We start from the raw sequence: 22,268 nt of genomic DNA, 5'->3' as shown, positions 1-22,268 counted from the left end.
ATCATGCATCTCACCTGGATAGTAGATGGCTGAGAATATAATCCGACAAGTCGGGACACTTTGACAGCCATGTTACTACATTACATATATACTTACATCATGTATATATTACATGTTATTAGGAATGTTACTACATTATATATATTTATGTACTTACATCATATTTATAAAACCGTAATGGAGGTGTTAGGATGTTTTGTTAGAGGCTCTATAGGCAGAATTGAACAGCTCCCATAGGCTCCATTGTAAGCGGATTTTGATTGAATGTACTTAATATTTCGAAAGCCTTTTTTTTTGTAGTCCATCTGTCGTCAGGTCATTTTTAATGATTGCAAAAGATAGAAAAAAAAAAAGTGCAGTTCCCCTTTATTGTTGATTATGTGTATTTAGGGAAAAAGACTAAAGGTTGTGCCAGGCATAAGAATTGTTGTTTATTTAAACTATTTCCTCTGAAATACACATTGAAAAGAAAAGTGTTTTTTTTACACGGGCTCTACCGAGTTGTACGCCATAGAATCACTTGATCAAAGTACAGTGTTGTATTTTCCTATAGTCAAACACAGTGTTGGTATTCAAACTGTGTAATGTTACAGTCACGGCCAAAACTATTAAATGTACTTGTTAAATAAAGCATTTTCCTTGTTTTTGATGCCTGCTTAGGACTACTACACTACTGTATTTTTTCGTTGGTGCATTAAGTTTTTTTCTGAGGGGGTAGGCACCAGCGACCCCAAAGGGAATAAGCGGTAGAAAATGGATGGATGGATGGTACTTGGTAAAAAAAGTTTGAGAACCACTGTTGTATGCGATTAATCGAACAAAGTAATCAATAAAATACTTGATATCTTAGCTAATTGATAGCTGCAACCCTAAAAATTCTAATAAAAGCGGACATATGTAAATATTTTTAATGTCAATAGTAGCATTTTTTTTTTAAATACTTAAAATTACTTCCTTTTAATTTCCCCCAAAATATTGTTACATTTATTTCCCCCCAAAATATTGCAAATTTTTTTATATAGTAACATTCTGTTGCTTCCTTTTTGGTCAATTTTTCAATGGTGATTTTAATAGGATTTTTTTGGGTCATTTTGTTTTTCTTTTCTTTTTTTAAACAATTAAAAATGACATCTTTTTGTCTTCCAAAAAAGATTTCTTTTTTTTTTAATCAACAATTTAAAAAAAATTAAATATATAAATATTTATACACAATAACTGTCATTTTCTTTTTATATATATATTTTTTTTAATTACATCTTTTTACCTTCCAAAAAAGATTTCATTTTTTTATGCCCAGGAAATTAATGTAAATATTTTATTTTTTTATATTTGCTCAATATCTGTTGAAGTGGGGTAAAAAAAAAAAAGATTTACAGTTGAAAAATAAATTTGTACAAAAAAATTCAGAAAAATGTTAACATAATATATATTTCAATAATTGTCTTTTTGTTTATATGTGTATATATATATATATATATATATATATATATATATATATATATTTCTTTTTTTTTTTTTTTTAAATACATCATTTTACCTTCCAAAAAAGATTTAACTTTTTTACTCTCAGGAAAATAATGTAAATAATTTTTATATTTGCTCAATATCTGTTTAAGTGGGTTGTTAATACAGTTGAAAAATAAGTGTACAAAATTTTCAGAAATATATATATATGTATATATATATATATATATGTATTCTCAATGACATTGTCATTTTTTAATTTTTTTTTAATTACATCTTTTTACCTTCCAAAAAAGATTTCATTTTTTTATTCCCAGGAAATTAATGTAAATATTTTTTGTATATTTGCTCAATATCTGTTGAAGTGGGAGTTAAAAAAAAAAAAAAAAAGCTTTACAGTTGAAAAATAAATTTGTACAAAAAATTCAGAAAAATGTTAACATAATATATATTTCAATAATTGTCAGTTTTTATATATATATTTAATTTTTTAATTTTTATTATTAATATTTTTTTTATTACATCTTTTTACTTTCCAAAAAAGATTTCATTTTTTTACTCTCAGGAAAATAATGTAAATAATTGTTATATTTGCTCAATATCTGTTTAAGTGGGAGTTGTTAGTTAAAAAAAAAAAAAAAAAGCCTTAAAAAAAATCACAGTTGAAAAATAAGTGTACAAAAATTTCAGAAAAATATTAATATATAGATATATATATATATGCATTCTAATTAAAAAAAATGCTTTACAGTTGAAAAATAAATTAGTACAAAAACAATTCTGAAAAATGTCAAAATAATATACTGTGTATATATATATATATATATGACAATAATTGTCATTTTGTTTAAAAAAAACACTAAAAAATATATTTTTACACAATTTCAATCGTGATTTTAATAGATTGTTTTAATGCAAAAAAAATAATTTAATATTTCTATATATGGAAACATTTTGAATACAGTTTAACTTCCTGTAATGTATTTGTGAATACAACGTAATACTAATCCTACCATTAAATAATTGCCCTCCTAAAAAATGTATGCAATCATAATAAAACTATTTAATTACACATAAAGTGTAACATATTTTATACCAAGTTACATTTTGGGAAAACTCCATACAGTAGCTTCAAGTGCAGTTTATTCTAGTCAAGATGAATATTAGGCAGACAGTAGTTTTCGAGGTCTGACAAGCTGAGCTCAGACTCGGTAAACAACAAACTCTTCCCGGGTGAGTCACCGGATGATTGCGGGCATTGTGGGCCGGGATGCTCGGGCTGACATGTCCCCAGTGGGCGCACAAAGCCCCGCAGTGTTGGCCCAACGGAAACTCCTAATAAGATTACAGACGTCGTGTGCAGACATTACTTGGCCCTGAACGCATCTCGCTCGCTTCCTGTTCTCACACACCATGGACCGAAAAAAAAAAAAAAAAAAAGTCCACGTCTCTTTATTGTGATTTCGTCTTTGTTGTTATCTTCTCCCCCACATTCGTCTCCATTTTTAGTTAATAGTTTTGAAAAAAAAATGTTGCTTATAAAAGCTATTCGTGTTGCGTTCATTGCCCCGAACAGAGTTTGGTTCCGATCACACAACTAACTCGTCGCCCAGAAACAGGAATATGATTAAGTTTAAAAACACGAACTTTACCTGCGATCGCTTCCTTGGCCTTTCTTCCCCGTCCGAGGAACTTTAGCGCGACGCTGGCGAGATTCCTTGTGTGTCCATGCTTGCTACAACACGGCTTGTGCTGCTCTTGAAATCGGATCCTGCCTCTTTTTCTTTTTCGGAGCAGGAAGTCAGAAGCAGGCAGACGCAGAGCCGGCTCACTTCCTCTCGCCGACGATTCCCCAGGCGCTCTGCCGTCTGTGTAAACACACTTTTCCTCCCCTCCTCTGCCTACCCGCTGACGGACGGCAGTCGGCACACATGGCGAGCCAAAAAAAAAAAAAAATCCGACAGCCCCTGAACTGACATCATTGCTTCGGTGGCTGTAATGGTGCTTTCAGGAACATCTCGTTATTCAGCGTTACTTCCAAAAACACGACGACGTTTGTCCTGTTTTGTTGTCAACATTTTTAAAAACCCTTAAGGGAATATTTACTTACCATATATAAGATAATTTAATATACACTGTAAGTATTTAGGCATATATTTACATAATCTACAGCAGTGTTTTTGTCTGGTGTGCCGTGGGAAAGTATGCAACTTCACCTAATTGGTCCAAAAAATATTTTTTCCAACTCAATATTTATAATAATGTACCATTGTCATACTTGCCAACCTTGAGACCTCAGATTTCGGGAAGTGTGGGGCGTGGTCGAGGGTGGGGCGGAGGCGTGGTTACGGGCGGGGGGCGTGGTTAAGAGGGGAGCAGTATAATTCACCAACTCGAGTATTTCATATACCGTATTTCCTTGAATTGCCGCCGGGTCGTTAATTAATTTGAAACCTCTTCTCACTCCAGCGCTTGCCAAAGGCATACAGTAAAAGTAAGCATGCACTAATTATTTTAAAACCTTTTCTCACTCCGGCACTTACCAAAGACATGCAGTAAAAATGTCAATGTGATGTAAGCTTGGACCTTAAATCCTACTGAATAGCCCCTAATCTTCTTCCCTTTATGCTATTTCAAATTACCGGTATTGAAATCAGCCTCCTCCATTTTGAAAGTGATGACAGGAGAAGTGTAACAAGTTTGACCAGGCGGTAATACCAAGCATGCGCTAATTATTTCGCGAAGCAAGTTTGACCCGGCAGTAATTCAAGGCAGGCGCATACTATATGCCCTGCGGCAATTCAAGGAAATACGGTATATTTCATATACCGGTGTGTGTATATATATATATATATATATATATATATATATATATATATATATAAATATATATATATATATATATATATATATATATATATATATATATATATATATACACAGGCACTCTTTTACTATGAAGCCACGATGTTGTAACACGTGGCTTGGCATCATCTTGCTGAAATAAGCAGCGGCGTCCATTTTAACGTTGCTTGGATGGCAACATATGTCGCTCCAAAACCTGTATGTACCTTTCAGCCTTAATGGTGCCTTCACAGAAGTGTAAGTTACCCATGCCTTGGGCACTAAAACACCTCCATACAATCACAGATGCTGGCTTTTCAACTTTCCCCTTAGAACAATCCGGATGGTTAATTTCCTCTTTGTTCCGGAGGACACGACGTCCACAGTTTCCAAAAAACAATTTTGGAACACTTTTAAAAACTGTGCATCAGTCCATCTTAGATGAGCTCAGGCCCAGCGAAGCTGGAGGCGTTTCTGGGTGTTGTTGATAAATGGCTTTCGCTTTGCATAGTACAGTTTTGGCTTGCACTTACAGATGTAGCGACAAACTGGAGTTACTGACAGTGGTTTTCTGAAGTGTTCCTGAGCCCATGTGGTGATATCCTTTGCACACTTTTTCATGCAGTACCGCCTGAGTGATCGAAGGTTTGTAGTATTTTCGCCTACGTGCAGTGATTTCTCCAGATTCTCAGTCTTTTTTGCCACCTGTGCCAGATTTTTTGAAACATGTTGCATGCATGAAATTCCAAATGAGCTGATATTTGCCAAAAAACAACAAAGTTTTCCAGTTGGAATGTTATATATCTTGTCTTTGCAGTTTATTCAATTGAATATAAGTTGAAAATGATTTGAAAATCATTGTATTCTGTTTTTATTTACCATTTACACAACATGCCAACTTCGCTGGTTTTTGGGTTTGTACCAAAATTAAAATACAGGAGCGTAGTAGGCCCAAGTAGTCATTAAAACAAGGCAGAAGTTTTTTTTAACAAGTGTGACTAAATTTTACACGCAGTAAATATAGGGAAATAAAACACTGTACTTTAATCAAGTGATTCTTTGGTCTACCACTAGATGGAGCCCACGTACCATTAGTGGTACATGTGCCACAGTTAAGAGAACATCAGTTGGGTCTGTGTGGTACTTTCAAGGACAATTCGTAGATCCAAGTATTTCCATTTATGCAATGATTACAATTATTTTCATGTATTTATTTATATATATTTGTAGACTTATGACAGAGAAAATACATTCACGTTTCAGCATGTTTGAACCAACGTCTTCAATTTAAATTTAAACTGCCAGTTCCATTTCCAGTATGGTGCATTCAGGAACTATCCGGGCTCCTGCAAAAACCAGCCAGAAGTTTTGCCACAAAGGATTTTCTGACTACCTGGTCTGATCTCTTTGTCCCAACTCATCGTCATGCAGGAGATGACATCTTGACAGCTGAGCCTGTCTTCCAAACTGCAATGATCTAAAAAAAAACCCAAAAAAAACCCTCTGTCCCTGAACTCACCATCCATCACTTCTAATGCTGCTGGCGGTGCCTTCATGTTTGTATTCTGACATGTTTATTGTAGTATAACATAGGTAATATAAAGTTGAATTTCTTGCTGAATACAGTGGTACCTCAACTTCGGAGTGTTTTAAAATAAGAACTGTCTCTCAGGTAAAAAAAAATTTAGTTACAAGGATCCCCGCTATTAGATCATCCTTGCCAGTTTCACAGTTAAACCTCGTAAGATCCTACCAATACAATCCGGTTTTACTCGCTAGCATTAGTTTACAGTTTAAGACGGAAGTGACTTAGTTTTTCCGACCACGGGAAGGAAGAAAGTGATTTTGAAAGTCATGGCTGAGAAGATGAAGCGGATGTCACGGAATTAAAGAAGGAAATCATCGAAAACATGACGGAGTGTGTCGCCGACTTAGGGAAGCGATTTGCCTGTCTGCACCACACTGAAGCAGAAGGAGCCAAACTCCAGCCAGGAACATGGCAACATACTTGCCAACCTTGAGACCTCCGATTTCGGGAGGTGGGGTGTGTGAAGGGGGGGTGGAGGCGTGGTTGGGGCGGGGGGCGTGGTTAAGAGGGGAGGAGTATATTTACATCTACAATTCACCAACTTGAGTATTTCATATATATTTCATATATATATATGTGTATGAAATACTTGACTTTCAGTTAATTCTAGCTATATATATATATATATATATATATATATATATATATATGTATTTTATTATATATATAAATAAAATAAATAGTTGACTTTCAGACGGCACCTATCAAATACACTTATAAAAACACAGTTGTTCTACTAACTCTACTGTGCTTGCTGGTTACTAAAAAAAACAACAACAACACTTACCTTTCGCTATTTGAGTAACCTTTATTCTGCCATTTATTTCTTCATTTTGCTCGTCGACGGTGTAATATATTGGGTTGGAGTCAATAACCAGGCGAATGATGGAGTTACGTCTCTTTACTGTGGACTTCAGAACAGACTCCCTCACTTGCCGTCAGGTGCACAACACCACGTAAATCGTTGGCCAATCAAAAAGCAACCCCATAACGCTATAGCCAACATTCACCAGGAGATGGGGACAGACAACATAAAATCACTCTATTACAGACGGTGTCGCCATGGCTGTAACTTCCTCGTTCTTCTGCTTGTGTGTACAGTTTTTTATCCAAATCCGTAGATGTTGTAACGTGATTGGGCAGGCAGGCTGTTTATATAACAGGAAAGCGGGCGTGAAAACAGGCTGTCCCCACTCAGGTCCGCAAGGAGCTGGAGGGGGCGTGGCCTCCAGCGCCGGCTGAATTCCGTGAGATTTTTGGGAGAAAATTTATTCCAAGAGGTTTTCGGGAGAGGCGCTGAATTTCGGGAGTCTCCCGGAAAATCTTGGCAAGTATGCATGGCAATGATATCCAAACGACAAAAATTTAGCCATGAAAACATGGGAAAGCTGCTGATGGTGTGTTTGATGGATCTACCATGGAAGTCCACTCTCCCAGATGCAAAACCCAAAAGCAGCGAAGTTGGCACGTTGTGTAAATGGTAAATAAAAACAGAATACAACCATTTGCAAATAATTTTCAACTTATATTCAATTGAATAGACTGCAAAGACAAGATATTTAATGTTCCAACTGGAAAACTATTTGTTGCAAATCTTAGCACATTTGGAATTTGATGCCTGTAACATGTTTCCAAAAAAGCTGGCACAAGTGACAAAAAAGAATGAGAAAGTTGGGGACTGCTCATCAAACACCATTCCACAGGTGAACAGGCTAATTGGGAACAGGTGGGTGCCGTGATTGGGTATAAAACAAGCTTCCGTGAAATGCTCAGTCGTTCACAAACAAGGACGGGGCGAGGGTCACCACTTTGTCAACAAATGCGTGAGCAAATTGTCCAACAGTTTAAAAACAACATTTCTCAACCAGCTATTGCAAGGAATTTAGGAGATTTCACCATCTACGCTCCATAATATCGTCAAAAGTTTCAGAGAATCTGGAGAAATCACTGCACGTAAGCGATGATATTACCAACATTCGATGCATCAAAAAGCGACGTCGGTGTGTAAAGGATATCACCACGTGGGCTCAGGAACACTTCAAAAAACCACTGTCAGTAACCCCAGTTGGTCGCTACATCTGTAAGTGCAAGTTCAAACTCTACTATGCAAAGCCAAAGCCATTTATCAACAACACCCAGAAACGCCGCCGGCTTCGCTGGCCCCGAGCTCATCTAAGATGGACTGATGCAAAGCGGAGAAGTGTTCTGTGGTCTGACGAGTCCACATTTCCAATCGTTTTTGGAAAATGTGGACGTCGTGTCCTCCGGAACAAAGAGGAAAAGAATCATCCGGATTGTTTTAAGCGCAAAGTTGAAAAGCCAGCATCTGTGATGGTATGGGGGTGTATTAGATCCTAAGGCATGGGTAACTTACACATCTGTGAAGGCACCATTAATGCTGAAAGGTACATACACGTTTTGGAGCAACATAAGTTGCCATCCAAGCAACATTATCATGGACGCCCCTGCTTATTTCGCAAGACGATGCCAAGCCACGTGTTACAACAGCGTGGCTTCATAGTAAAATAGTGCGCGTACTAGACTGGCCTGCCTGTAGTCCAGACCTGTCTCCCATTGAAAATGTGTGGCGCATTATGAAGCCTAAAATACCACAACGGAGACCCCGGACTGTTGCACAACTTTAGCTGTACATCAAGCAAGAATGGGAAAGAATTCCACCTGAAAAGCTTCAAAAATGTGTCTCTTCAGTTCCCAAACGTTTACTGAGTGTTGTTAAAAGGAAAGGCCATGTAACAGTGGTAAAAAATGCCCCTGTGACAAATTCATTCCTACTCAGTGGCCTAGTGGATAGAGCAGGGGTCACCAACGCGGTGCCCGCGGGCACCAGGTCGCCCGTAAGGACCAGATGAGTCGCCCGCTGGCCTGTTCTAAAAATAGCTCAAATAGCAGCACTTACCAGTGAGCTGCCTCTATTTTTTAAATTGTATTTATTTACTAGCAAGCTTTGCTCGACATTTTTAATTCTAGGAGAGACAAAACTCAAATAGAATTTGAAAATCCAAGAAAATATTTTAAAGACTTGGTCTTCACTTGTTTAAATAAATTCATTAATTTTTTTTACTTTGCTTCTTATAACTTTCAGAAAATTTTAGAGAAAAAATACAACCTTAGAAATGATTTTAGGATTTTACACACATATACCTTTTAAATTCCTTCCTCTTCTTTCCTGACAATTTAAATCAATGTTCAAGTAAATGTATTATTTTTTATTTTAAAGAATAATAAATGTAATTCTTCATTTTAGCTTCTGTTTTTTCGACGAAGAATATTTGTGAAATATTTCTTCAAACTTATGATTAAAATAAAAAAAGGAAATCTGTAAAATCAAATTTAAATCTTATTTTAAAGTCTTTTGAATTTTCTTTTAAAATTTTTGTTCTGGAAAATCTAGAAGAAATAATGATTTGTCTTTGTTAGAAATATAGCTTGGTCCAATTTGTTATATATTCTAACAGAGTGCAGATTGGATTTTAACAAATTTTTGTCATCAAAAATGTATATTTATTGTGAGAAATCATTAATTGATCAGTGTTTCCACATGAATTGATTAACGTGGACTTAAACAAGTTGAAACACTTATTGGGGTGTTACCATTTAGTGGTCAATTGTACGGAATATGTACTGTACTGTGCAATCTACTAATAAAAATATCAATCAATCAATCAAAAAAGATAAATAGCATTAATTATTAATAATAACATAGAGTTAAAGGTAAATTTAGCAAATTGGCTATTTCTGGCAACTTATTCAAGTGTGTATCAAACTGGTAGCCCTTCGCATTAATCAGTACCCAAGAAGTAGCTCTTGGTTTCAAAAAGGTTGGTGACCCCTAACTAGATCATCTACTCCGGCACACCAGATCGTATCTCACGGCACAGAGAGTGGATAAATAGCTTTTATTCTTATGTTTGTAAATTTCGCAAATTCTCAGGACTTAAGTGTAAAATGGCACTCTAAGACGCTTGATAAATACAACCCCAGGACTCGTACACATTCTGTCATTATTTTGAAATTTTTTTGACCGGATGTCACTTTTTCTATATGCAAATTTTACACCTATTTAATGTCGAGTTTTTTTTTTGTCATTTTTGTGTCCAAAGTAGGACTAAATTTGGCAAATTCTCAGGACTTAAGTGTAAAATGGCACTCTAAGACGCTTGATAAATACAACCCCAGGACTCGTACACATTCTGTCATTATTTTGAAATTTTTTTGACCGGATGTCACTGTTTCTAAATGCAAATTTTACATCTGATTGATGTCGATTTTTTTTTTGTTTTTTGTCATTTTGTGTCCAAAGTAGGACTAAATTTCGCAAATTCTCAGGACTTAAGTGTAAAATGGCACTCTAAGACGCTTGATAAATACAACCCCAGGACTCGTACACATTCTGTCATTATTTTGAAATTTTTTTGACCGGATGTCACTGTTTCTAAATGCTAATTTTTACACCTGATTGATGTCGGTTTTTTTTTTGTCATTTTGGTGTCCAAAATAGGACTACATTTGGCAAATTCTCAGGACTTAAGTGTAAAATGGCACTCTAAGACGCTTGATAAATACAACCCCAGGACTCGTACACATTCTGTCATTATTTTGAGTTTGTTTTGACCGGATGTCACTGTTTATAAATGCAAATTTTACACCTGATTGATGTCGGTTTTTTTTTTGTCATTTTTGTGTCCAAAGTAGGACTAAATTTCCCAATTCTCAGGACTTAAGTGTAAAATGGCACTCTAAGACGCTTGATAAATACAACCCCAGGACTCGTACACATTCTGTCATTATTTTGAAATTTTTTTGACCGGATGTCACTGTTTCTAAATGCTAATTTTTACACCTGATTGATGTCGGGGTTTTTTTTGTCATTTTGGTGTCCAAAATAGGACTACATTTGGCAAATTCTCAGGACTTAAGTGTAAAATGGCACTCTAAGACGCTTGATAAATACAACCCCAGGACTCGTACACATTCTGTCATTATTTTGAATTTTTTTTGACCGGATGTCACTGTTTCTAAATGTAAATTTTTACACCTGATTGATGTCGGTTTTTATTTTTTATTTTTGTGTCCAAAGTAGGACTAAATTTCGCAAATTCTCAGGACTTAAGTGTAAAATGGCACTCTAAGACGCTTGATAAATACAACCCCAGGACTCGTACACATTATGTCATTATTTTGAAATTTTTTTGACCGGATGTCACTTTTTCTATATGCAAATTTTACACCTATTTAATGTCGAGGTTTTTTTTTGTCATTTTTGTGTCCAAAGTAGGACTAAATTTCGCAAATTCTCAGGACTTAAGTGTAAAATGGCACTCTAAGACGCTTGATAAATACAACCCCAGGACTCGTACACATTCTGTCATTATTTTGAATTTTTTTTGACCGGATGTCACTGTTTCTAAATGTAAATTTTTACACCTGATTGATGTCGGTTTTTATTTTTTATTTTTGTGTCCAAAGTAGGACTAAATTTCACAAATTCTCAGGACTTAAGTGTAAAATGGCACTCTAAGACGCTTGATAAATACAACCCCAGGACTCGTACACATTCTGTCATTATTTTGAAATTTTTTTGACCGGATGTCACTTTTTCTATATGCAAATTTTACACCTATTTAATGTCGAGTTTTTTTTTTGTCATTTTTGTGTCCAAAGTAGGACTAAATTTCGCAAATTCTCAGGACTTAAGTGTAAAATGGCACTCTAAGACGCTTGATAAATACAACCCCAGGACTTGTACACATTCGGTCATTATTTAGAATTTTTTTTGACCGGATGTCACTGTTTCTAGATGCAAATTTTACACCTCATTGATGTCGGGGTTTTTTTTTGTCATTTTTGTGTCCAAAGTAGGACTACATTTCGCAAATTCTCAGGACTTAAGTGTAAAATGGCACTCTAAGACGCTTGATAAATACAACCCCAGGACTTGTACACATTCGGTCATTATTTAGAATTTTTTTTGACCGGATGTCACTGTTTCTAAATGCAAATTTTACACCTCATTGATGTCGGTTTTTTTTTTGTCATTTTTGTGTCCAAAGTAGGACTAAATTTTGCAAATTCTCAGGACTTAAGTGTAAAATGGCACTCTAAGACGCTTGATAAATACAACCCCAGGACTCGTACACATTCTGTCATTATTTTGAAATTTTTTTGACCGGATGTCACTGTTTCTAAATGCAAATTTTACATCTGATTGATGTCGATTTTTTTTTGTTTTTTGTCATTTTGTGTCCAAAGTAGGACTAAATTTCGCAAATTCTCAGGACTTAAGTGTAAAATGGCACTCTAAGACGCTTGATAAATACAACCCCAGGACTCGTACACATTCTGTCATTATTTTGAATTTTTTTTGACCGGATGTCACTGTTTCTAAATGTAAATTTTTACACCTGATTGATGTCGGTTTTTATTTTTTATTTTTGTGTCCAAAGTAGGACTAAATTTCGCAAATTCTCAGGACTTAAGTGTAAAATGGCACTCTAAGACGCTTGATAAATACAACCCCAGGACTCGTACACATTCTGTCATTATTTTGAAATTTTTTTGACCGGATGTCACTGTTTCTAAATGCAAATTTTACATCTGATTGATGTCGATTTTTTTTTGTCATTTTTGTGTCCAAAGTAGGACTAAATTTCGCAAATTCTCAGGACTTAAGTGTAAAATGGCACTCTAAGACGCTTGATAAATACAACCCCAGGACTTGTACACATTCTGTCATTATTTTGAAATTTTTTTGACCGGATGTCACTTTTTCTATATGCAAATTTTACACCTATTTAATGTCGAGTTTTTTTTTTGTCATTTTTGTGTCCAAAGTAGGACTAAATTTCGCAAATTCTCAGGACTTAAGTGTAAAATGGCACTCTAAGACGCTTGATAAATACAACCCCAGGACTTGTACGCATTCGGTCATTATTTAGAATTTTTTTTGACCGGATGTCACTGTTTCTAAATGCAAATTTTACACCTCATTGATGTCGGGGTTTTTTTTTGTCATTTTTGTGTCCAAAGTAGGACTAAATTTCGCAAATTCTCAGGACTTAAGTGTAAAATGGCACTCTAAGACGCTTGATAAATACAACCCCAGGACTCGTACACATTCTGTCATTATTTTGAAATTTTTTTGACCGGATGTCACTGTTTCTAAATGCAAATTTTACATCTGATTGATGTCGATTTTTTTTTGTTTTTTGTCATTTCGTGTCCAAAGTAGGACTAAATTTCGCAAATTCTCAGGACTTAAGTGTAAAATGGCACTCTAAGACGCTTGATAAATACAACCCCAGGACTCATACACATTCTGTCATTATTTTGAAATTTTTTTGACTGGATGTCACTGTTTCTAAATGCTAATTTTACACCTGATTGATGTCGGGGTTTTTTTTGTCATTTTGGTGTCCAAAATAGGACTAAATTTGGCAAATTCTCAGGACTTAAGTGTAAAATGGCACTCTAAGACGTTTGATAAATACAACCCCAGGACTCGTACAAATTCTGTCATTATTTTGAAATGTTTTTGACCGGATGTCACTGTTAATAAATGCTAATTTTTACACCTGATTTATGTCGGTTTTTTTTTTGTCATTTTGGTGTCCAAAATAGGACTACATTTGGCAAATTCTCAGGACTTAAGTGTAAAATGGCACTCCAAGACGCTTGATAAATACAACCCCAGGACTCGTACACATTCTGTCATTATTTTGAGTTTGTTTTGACCGGATGTCACTGTTTATAAATGCAAATTTTACACCTGATTGATGTCGGGGTTTTTTTTGTCATTTTTGTGTCCAAAGTAGGACTAAATTTCGCCAATTCTCAGGACTTAAGTGTAAAATGGCACTCTAAGACGCTTGATAAATACAACCCCAGGACTCGTACACATTCTGTCATTATTTTGAAATTTTTATGACCGGATGTCACTGTTTCGAAATGCAAATTTTACACCTTTTTAATGTCGGGGGTTTTTTGTTGTTGTCATTTTTGTGTCCAAATTAGGACTAAATTTGGCAAATTCTCAGGACTTAAGTGTAAAATGGCACTCTAAGATGCTTGATAAATACAGCCCCAGGACTCGTACACATTCTGTCATTATTTTGACATTTTTTTGACCGGATGTCGCTTTTTCTAAATGCCAATTTTTACACCTGATTAATGTCAGTTTTTTTTTGTCATTTTGTGTCCAAAGTAGGACTAAATTTCGCAAATTCTCAGGACTTAAGTGTAAAATGGCACTCAAAGAGCCTTGATAAATACAACCCAAGGACTCGTACACATTCTGTCATTATTTTGACATTTTTTGACCGGATGTCGCTTTTTCTAAATGCTAATTTTTACACCTGATTAATGTCAGTTTTTTTTTGTCATTTTGTGTCCAAAGTAGGACTAAATTTCGCAAATTCTCAGGACTTAAGTGTAAAATGGCACTCTAAGACGCTTGATAAATACAACCCCAGGACTTGTACACATTCGGTCATTATTTCGAATTTTTTTGACCGGATGTCGCTGTTTCTAAATGCTAATTTATAAACCTTTTTTTTTTTGTCATTTTTTGTCCAAACACCCCCAGGAAGTTAAGATAGAACATAACGTTCAAGGTTTTTTTGTTGTTTTTTTGGCACTTTTATCACAAAGGTGCATCCCGGTCACTATGTCCCAATGTGTTTGTGACCGAGCGACCCTCGGAGGTCACCCCGGCGTTGAGGCGTGGTATCCGGCCGCCACGTCTGATTGGTCCCGCTCAACTCGCTGGTACTTTTTTTTTTTGGGTTGGGGAGAGCCGCGACTTATTGGAACTCCACTTTTTTATTGTCGCCGCAGCCATGCCTCGATTTACCGTCCACGTCCGAGATGAATGGCTGGCAGTGCCGTGCCGGGACCCCGCCAACACCATCCAGTGGTTGGGCCACGAAGCCCTCAAACGTTACATGAAGAACAAACCGGACAACGGGGGCATCAAAGCGCTGAAGGACATCCGCTTCGTGGTGCGCAGGTGCCAGGGGTTCGGTCTGCTGGACGCCGAGGACACCATCGATGATGTCCTGGAGGATAACGACTTTGTCGACCTGGGTGAGAAATATTAGCGTTCTTTCAAAAATAAAAGTGAAGTGAAGTGAATTATATTTATATAGCGCTTTTTCTCTAGTGCAAGGGCCACCGACCTTTTTGAAACCAGGAGCTACTTCTTGATATACTGATTAATGCGAAGGCTACCAGTTTGATACACACTTAAATAAATTGCCAGATATAACATCCATTTTCTACCGCTTATTCCCTTTTGGGGTCGCGGGGGGGCGCTGGCGCCTATCTCAGCTACAATCTAACGGAAGGCGGGGTACACCCTGGACAAGTCACCATCTCATCGCATGGCCAACACAGATAGACAGACAACATTCACACTCACATTCACTCACAATTTACCTTTAATAAATACATCTATATACCGTATTTCCTTGAATTGCCGCAGGGCATATAGTATGCACCTGCCTTGAATTACTGCCGGGTCAAACTCGCTAAGCAAAAAAATTAGTGCATGCTCCTGACGTCACGAGTGACACTTCTTCCCCTGTCGTCATTTTCAAAATGGAGGAGGCTGATTTCAATACCGGTAATTTGAAATCGCATAAAGGGAAAAAGATTAAGAGCTATTCAGTAGTATTTAAGGTCTAATCTTACATCACACTAAATTTTTTACTGCATGCCTTTGGTAAGTGCCGGAGCGAAAAGAGGTTTTAAAATATTTAGCGCATGCTTACTTTTACCGCATGTCTTTGGTAAGCGCAGGAGTGATAAGAGGTTTTAAATAATTAGCGCCCTGCGGCAATTCAAGGAAGTACGGTATATATATATATATATTTATATATATATATGTATATCCATCCATCCATCCATTTTCTACCGCTTATTCCCGTATGTATGTATATATATATATATATATATATATATATATATATGTATGTATATATATATGTATGTATGTATATATATATGTATGTATGTATATATGTATGTATGTATGTATATATGTATGTATGTATGTATATATGTATATATATATATGTATGTATGTATATACTGTATATATATGTATATATGTATGTATGTATGTATATATATATGTATATATATGTGTATATATATATATATGTATGTATGTATATATATATGTATATATATGTGTATATATATATATATGTATGTATGTATATATATATGTATGTATGTATGTATGTATATATGTATATGTATATATATATGTATGTATATGTATATATATGTATATATATATTTGTATATATATATATATATGTATGTATGTATATATATATATGTATATATATATATATGTATATATATATACATATGTATATGTGTGTGTCTTAATTGGATTATCCAGAGAATAGTGCTCGATACCGTGGTAGAGCGCAATACGTATGTGTGGGAAAAATTACAAGACTACTTCATCACTACAGAACTGTTTCATGAGGGGTTCCCTCAATCGTCCACACCGCGCTGATGACCCCTTCTCTAGTGACTCAAAGCGCTTTACATAGTGAAACCCAATATCTAATTTTTACATTTAAAGCAGTGTGGGTGGCACTGGGAGCAGGTGGGTAAAGTGTCTTGCCCAAGACAACACAACGGCAATGACTAGGATGGCGGAAGCGGGGATCGAACCTGCGACCCTCAAGTTGCTGGCACGGCCGCTCTACCAACCGAGCTATATCGCCCCAGTCAAGTATTAACATTCTTCTTCTTCCTCTTCTTCTTCTCAGCCATCGAAGGAGACACCATGTCCCCGGACTTCATATCGTGTCAACCCGGAGTGTCCCACCTGTATCCTTAAAAATACATCGGTCTTTTACTTTGGTTGCTCAAGCTGTGGCACAAGTGCCACCGGTGGGACTTAGGCTCGAGCTACTGGTACTAAGGGAAAATAACACGAAAATGTTTTTATTTTACTCCGCATTAATGAGGATTTGTTGCTTTAATTGTAAAAGAAAAGTTCAAAAAGTCTACCAGAATTGTTATTGGAGTTTTTTTTAGCTTATTTTATACATAAACATTTTTTAAAAAGTAGTTTTACGGTAAAAAAAAACAAAAACAAAAAACTGGCAGTACAGTCGTCGAAATAAAATCGGTATAGATTTTCAAATTTCAAAAAAACAACTTAAAAAAAAAAGCTCAGTTGCCTGCATTTTACTGTAAAAATAACGGCGGTATGGTCTTTCAAATTTACAGTAATGCACCGTACAAACAACGGGCGTAGAATTTACAGTAAAAAAAAATGTGGCAGCTTTTAAAAAATACAAACAAAGGTGTGTTAAATTTACAGGAATGATCATGTACCTGGATTAATAGTAAAATAAAAGTTTGAAAAAAGTGTATCAGAAATGTTATCGGAGTTTGTTGGCTTGTTTTATATAATGTAAACATTTTTTTAAAAGTAGTTTTACGGTAAATAAAAACAAACAAAAAAACTGGCAGCACAGTCGTCAAAATAAAATAGCATTGTACTGTAAAAATAACGGTGCTGTAGTATTTCAAATTTACAGTAATTCACTGTAAAAACAAGAATTTACAGTTAAGAAAAAAAAATAGCAGCTACACCACCATAATTTCACCCTAAAAATAAAAGTGGGTTTAATTTACAGGAATGGTCATGTACCTGCTTTAATAGTAAAAGAAAAGTTAAAAAAAAGTCAGTCGTAAATGTTATCAGAGTTTGATACAATGTGAACATTAAAAAGAAAAAAAAGTAGTTTTACGGTAAAAAAAAAACTGGTAGCAGTTGTCGGAATTTTACGGAAAAAAAAATTGGTATAGTTTTGTAAATGTCAAAAAACTATACCAATCGTTAAAAAAAAAAAATTCAGTTGCCAGCTTTGTACTGTAAAAATAACAGTGGTATTGTCTTTTAAATTTACAGTAATGCACTGTACAAACTACGGCCGTAGAATTTACAGTAAAAAAAACAAAAAAACTGGCAGCGACGTCACCATAATTTTATCCTAAAAATAAAAGTGGGTTTAATTTAAAGGAAATTTCATGCACCTGGTTTAATAGTAAAAGAAAAGTTTAAAAAAGTCTGTCGTAAATGTTATCAGAGTTTGATAGAATGTAAACATTTTTTTCTAATGTAGTTTTCCGGTTTAAAAAAAATGGCAGCAGTTGTCGAAATTCTCCGAAAGAAAAACATTTGGTATAGTTTTGGAAATGTCAAAGAACCACTGTAGGTTTTGACGGTAAAAAACAACAACTCAGTTGCCAGCTTTGTACTGTAAAATAACTGTGGTATAGTCTTTCAAATTTACAGTACTTCACTGTAAAAACAAGAATTTATAGTGAAAAAAAAACTGGCAGCTACGTCTCCATAATTTTACTCTAAAAATAAAAGTGGGTTTAATTTACAGGAATGGTAATGTACCTGCTTTAATAGTAAAACAAAAGATTTAAAAAGTCTGTCGTAAATGTTATCAGAGTTTGATACAATGTGATCATTTAAAAAAAAAAAAAAAAGTAGTTTTACAGTAAAAAAAAACTGGCAGCAGTCGTCGAAATTTTCCGAAAGAAAAAAATTTGGTATAGTTTTTGAAATTTCAAAAAACCACTGTAGATTTTAACGGTAAAAAAAAAGCTAAGTTGCCAGCGTTGTACTGTAAAAATAACGGTGGTATAGCCTTTCAAATTTACAGTAATGCAAACAACGGCCGTAGAATTTACAGTAAAAAAAAAAAACTGGCAGCAGTCGTCGAAATTTTCAAAAGAAAAAAATATGGTATAGTTTTGGAAATGTCCCAAAAAACCACTGTAGATTTTAACGGTAAAAAAAGCTCAGTTGCCAGCGTTGTACTGTAAAAATAACAGTGGTATAGTCTTATAGCTTCAACTGCGGCCGTATAATTTACAGTTAAAAAAAACAACAACCTAGCAACTCTGTCACTGTAGTTTTAACCTAAAAATAATAGTGGGTTTAATCGACAGGAAATGTCAGAATTTAATTGTAAAAAATAAAAGTGGGATAATATTTGTTGTTTACAGTAAGGCACTTTAAAATCAACAACTGTAGATTTTACGGTAAAAAAAGTCAGCACGCTCATCAAAATTTTATAGAACAAATAAAATTGATATTGTTCTTCAAATTTCAAAAAACAACTATAAATTTTAACGGTAAAAAAACAACTGGCAGCTCAGTTGCCAGTACTGTAAAAGTATTGGTGGTATAGGCTTTCAAATTTACAGTAATTCACTGTAAAAGCAAGAATTTACAGTAAAAAAACTAGCAGCTACGTCACCATAATTTTACCCTAAAAATGATAGTGGTTTTAATTTACAGGAATCGTCAGAATTTAACCGTAAAAAAAATAAAAAAGGAGTTGTTTTTTGAATTGGAAATACCATTTTTCAATTAGAAATGCTACTACTTCAACATTTCTCAACCCATTTGAAAAATTCCAACACCAACCATTTCAACTCATTCAGAACATTCAAGTATTTTAACATTTTCCCAAAAATTCCGGCTTTGCCCGGAATTCCTAAATGTCCATGAAATTCCAATTAAAACGAATGGAACATTTTTCAAAGTTCCACATTTTTCATCCGATTCAAACCATTCCAACTCCAAAATATTCCGCCTGTTCAAAATTGTCTGCTGTCCTTCAACAATTGAAAACAATTCCCAGATTTCCAAGAATTCCCAGTTTTCAGGGAAATTTTCCCCATACAAAGTAAATTGTCAATTTTTTAAACTTCTGCAATTCGCACATTTTTCAACCTATTCAAACCAACTTAAACAGTTGTTGTGTGTCATTTTGCAATAGTTAAACAATACATACAAATATGAAAAAAACTAAATAAATACTGTGACGGATCTCCTGCCGTCCTGGTGTGGGTTGCAGTGACACTCGGTAAATGATGCATCGCAGCAGGTTTGACTTATGTTTATTCTTTCAACAAACATGTCTTCTGGCCATTCGGTCGCGCCACTTCCCAGCGCGCGGGCTCTTCCTGTTGGTCGCGGCATACCTTTCGGTGCCCGGCGTCTGCGTCCGCTGCGGGGGCTCATCTCGTTCTGGGTCTCGCTCGTCGTGCTTGTGGTTTTCCTTCGCCGTGGATTTCTCGCCTACTTCTGCCACGATTGCTCTTCCCTCGCCCTTTTTATGCTGCAGCAGAAGATGTAATGATTGAGCGCAGGTGTGTGGTGTACGCACCTGACGCTGATGGCTGCAGTGTCGCTCCAGGCGTGCCCCGCCTCTCCACTCTGCTGCATGCCCCGCCTCCTGGCCGCCATCTTGGTCAGGACAACCATCTCTCCCAGCCCGCTGTCGGCTCATCGGCTCCGTCTCTCCACAAATACATAACAAATAAAAGCTAACTAAAATATTTTCAAAATGGTACTTACAGTCCTGGTCAAAAGTTTATATACACTTGTAAAGAACATAATGTCATGGCTGTCTTGAGTTTCCAATCATTTCTACAACTCTTATTTTTTTGTGATAGAGTGATTGGAGCACATACTTGGTCACCAAAAAAAAAACGTTCATGAAGTTTGCTTTTTTTATGAATTTATTATGGGTCTACTGAAAATGTGAGAAAATCTGCTGGGTCAAAAGTATACATACAGCAACATTAATATTTGCTGACAAGTCCCTTGGCAAGTTTCACTGCAATGAGGCGCTTTTGGTAGCCATCCACAAGCTTCTGGCAAGCTTCTTCAACACCATTTTCTATTTGTTAACTGTTGTCCTTGAACGCATCATGCAAACATAGCACGGCAGCCTACAGAGAGCCTGGAGATGTGAGTCGAAATATTTCCCAATTTTTTTCCCTCTTCTTTCCAACACACTGTCATCCTCCCGGGTTGTTTTGTGCAGGACATTTATTTGGATGGCAACAGCCTGACATCCACAGACCTGGTCAACCTCGGCAGAGGCCTCTACAGGATCAAGGTAACGCGCCGCACTTCTGACGCCTCACCGATAACTTAAAAGCCTACTGAAACCCACGACTACCGACCACGCGGTCTGATAGTTTATATATCAATGATGAAATATTAACATTGCAACACATGCCAATACGGCCTTTTTAGTTTACTAAATTGCAATTTTAAATTTCGCGTGGAAGCATCATGCTATAACGTCGCAGTATGATGACGCGTGCGCGTGACGTCACGCATTGTAGAGGACATTTGGTTCCAGCACCGTTCACGGCTATAAGTCTTCTCTAATCAACGCATAATTCCATAGTATTCTGGACATCTGTGTTGCCGAATCTTTTGCAATTTGTTCAATGAATAATGGAGACGTCAAAGAAGAAAGATGTAGGTGGGAAGCAGTGTATTGCGGCCGCCTTCAGCAACACAAACACAGCCGGTGTTTCCTTGTTCACATTCCCGAAAGATGACGGTGAAGCTTTACGATGGAACAGAGCGGTCAAGCGAACATGGTTCCCTACCACATGTCAACCGGCAGGTTTCGGTGAGAAAATGGTGGTAATAAGTCGGCTCTTAGCGTACACCGTTGCGTCGTTCCTCCTGCGCTGTCAAAGAAGCAGCTGCGGACTCTCTTGCCTCCTCCCAACGGCCGCCCCCGACCGTGGGATGCTTCCACCGTGGAGGAGGGGAAAAAAAAAAAATCTCAGCCTGGCTGCCTTCACCTCATCGAGAAACGTGGCTTCCCTTGGAGACACTGGCGGTCACCACACCCGTGGCCACACCCCTCCGACTTTCAGGTTGTACAGGTACGACCATATGATCTCACTAAAACACTAGTAACACAATAAGCAGATAAGGAATTTTCCAGAATTATCCTAGGAAATTTGTCCAATAACATTTGATCGCTCTGCCATGTAGTTTCTATTTTTTATTTATTTTAATTTTTTGTTCTAGTCCTTCACTCTCACTTTTCTCATCCACAAATCTTTCATCCTCGCTCAAATTAATGGGGAAATCGTTGTTTTCTCGGTCCGAATCGCTCTCGCTGCTGGTGGCCATGATTGTAAACAATGTGCGGATGTGAGGAGCTCCACAACCCGTGACATCACGCGCACATCGTCTGCTACTTCCGGTACAGGCAAGGCTTTTTTATTAGCGACCAAAAGTTGCTAACTTTATCGTGGATGTTCTCTACTAAATCCTCTCAGCAAAAATATGGCAATATCGCGAAATGATCATGTATGACACATAGAATGGACCTGCTATCCCCGTTTGAATAAGAAAGTCTCATTTCAGTAGGCCTTTAACCTCTGTTCGCCGCCTCGCCTTTCAGCTGACGGCGGAGGCCGAGAGGAAGGTTGTGCAATCCCGGGAGCTTCTGGACACCATCGTGAAGGAAAACAGAGG

At 36.3% G+C, this 22,268-nt stretch overlaps 2 protein-coding genes across 3 annotated transcripts in view; one reads left to right on the top strand and one right to left on the bottom strand.

The window, feature by feature from the left end:
- elk3 (ETS transcription factor ELK3) overlaps positions 1-3,416 on the bottom strand; it is a 36,833-nt gene extending 33,417 nt beyond the window's left edge. Inside the window, exon 1 of the mRNA XM_061894274.1 lies at positions 3,117-3,416. The gene's annotated coding sequence lies outside the window, so the exon portion shown is untranslated. The remainder of the gene's footprint in view (positions 1-3,116) is intronic.
- Positions 1-22,268, top strand: part of hal (histidine ammonia-lyase) — a 51,253-nt gene that overhangs the window by 3,295 nt on the left and 25,690 nt on the right. Inside the window, exons 2-6 of one of the 2 annotated variants that reach the window (XM_061894270.1) lie at positions 14,750-14,998; positions 16,705-16,765; positions 20,699-20,726; positions 20,803-20,877; positions 22,195-22,267. In XM_061894270.1, coding sequence (XP_061750254.1) covers positions 14,752-14,998; positions 16,705-16,765; positions 20,699-20,726; positions 20,803-20,877; positions 22,195-22,267 — 484 coding nt within the window. In that variant the 5' untranslated portion in view covers positions 14,750-14,751. Of the gene's footprint in view, positions 1-14,639; positions 14,999-16,704; positions 16,766-20,698; positions 20,727-20,802; positions 20,878-22,194; position 22,268 lie in introns of those variants that run through there. The other variant, XM_061894269.1, reaches the window with a different exon arrangement.

Source organism: Nerophis ophidion, linkage group LG03 (genome assembly GCF_033978795.1).
Source record: "Nerophis ophidion isolate RoL-2023_Sa linkage group LG03, RoL_Noph_v1.0, whole genome shotgun sequence".
NCBI classification, from domain to species: Eukaryota; Metazoa; Chordata; class Actinopteri; order Syngnathiformes; family Syngnathidae; genus Nerophis; species Nerophis ophidion.
The sequence above is the reverse complement of the archived record's forward strand: the minus strand, read 5'-3'. Positions and strand labels throughout refer to the sequence as shown.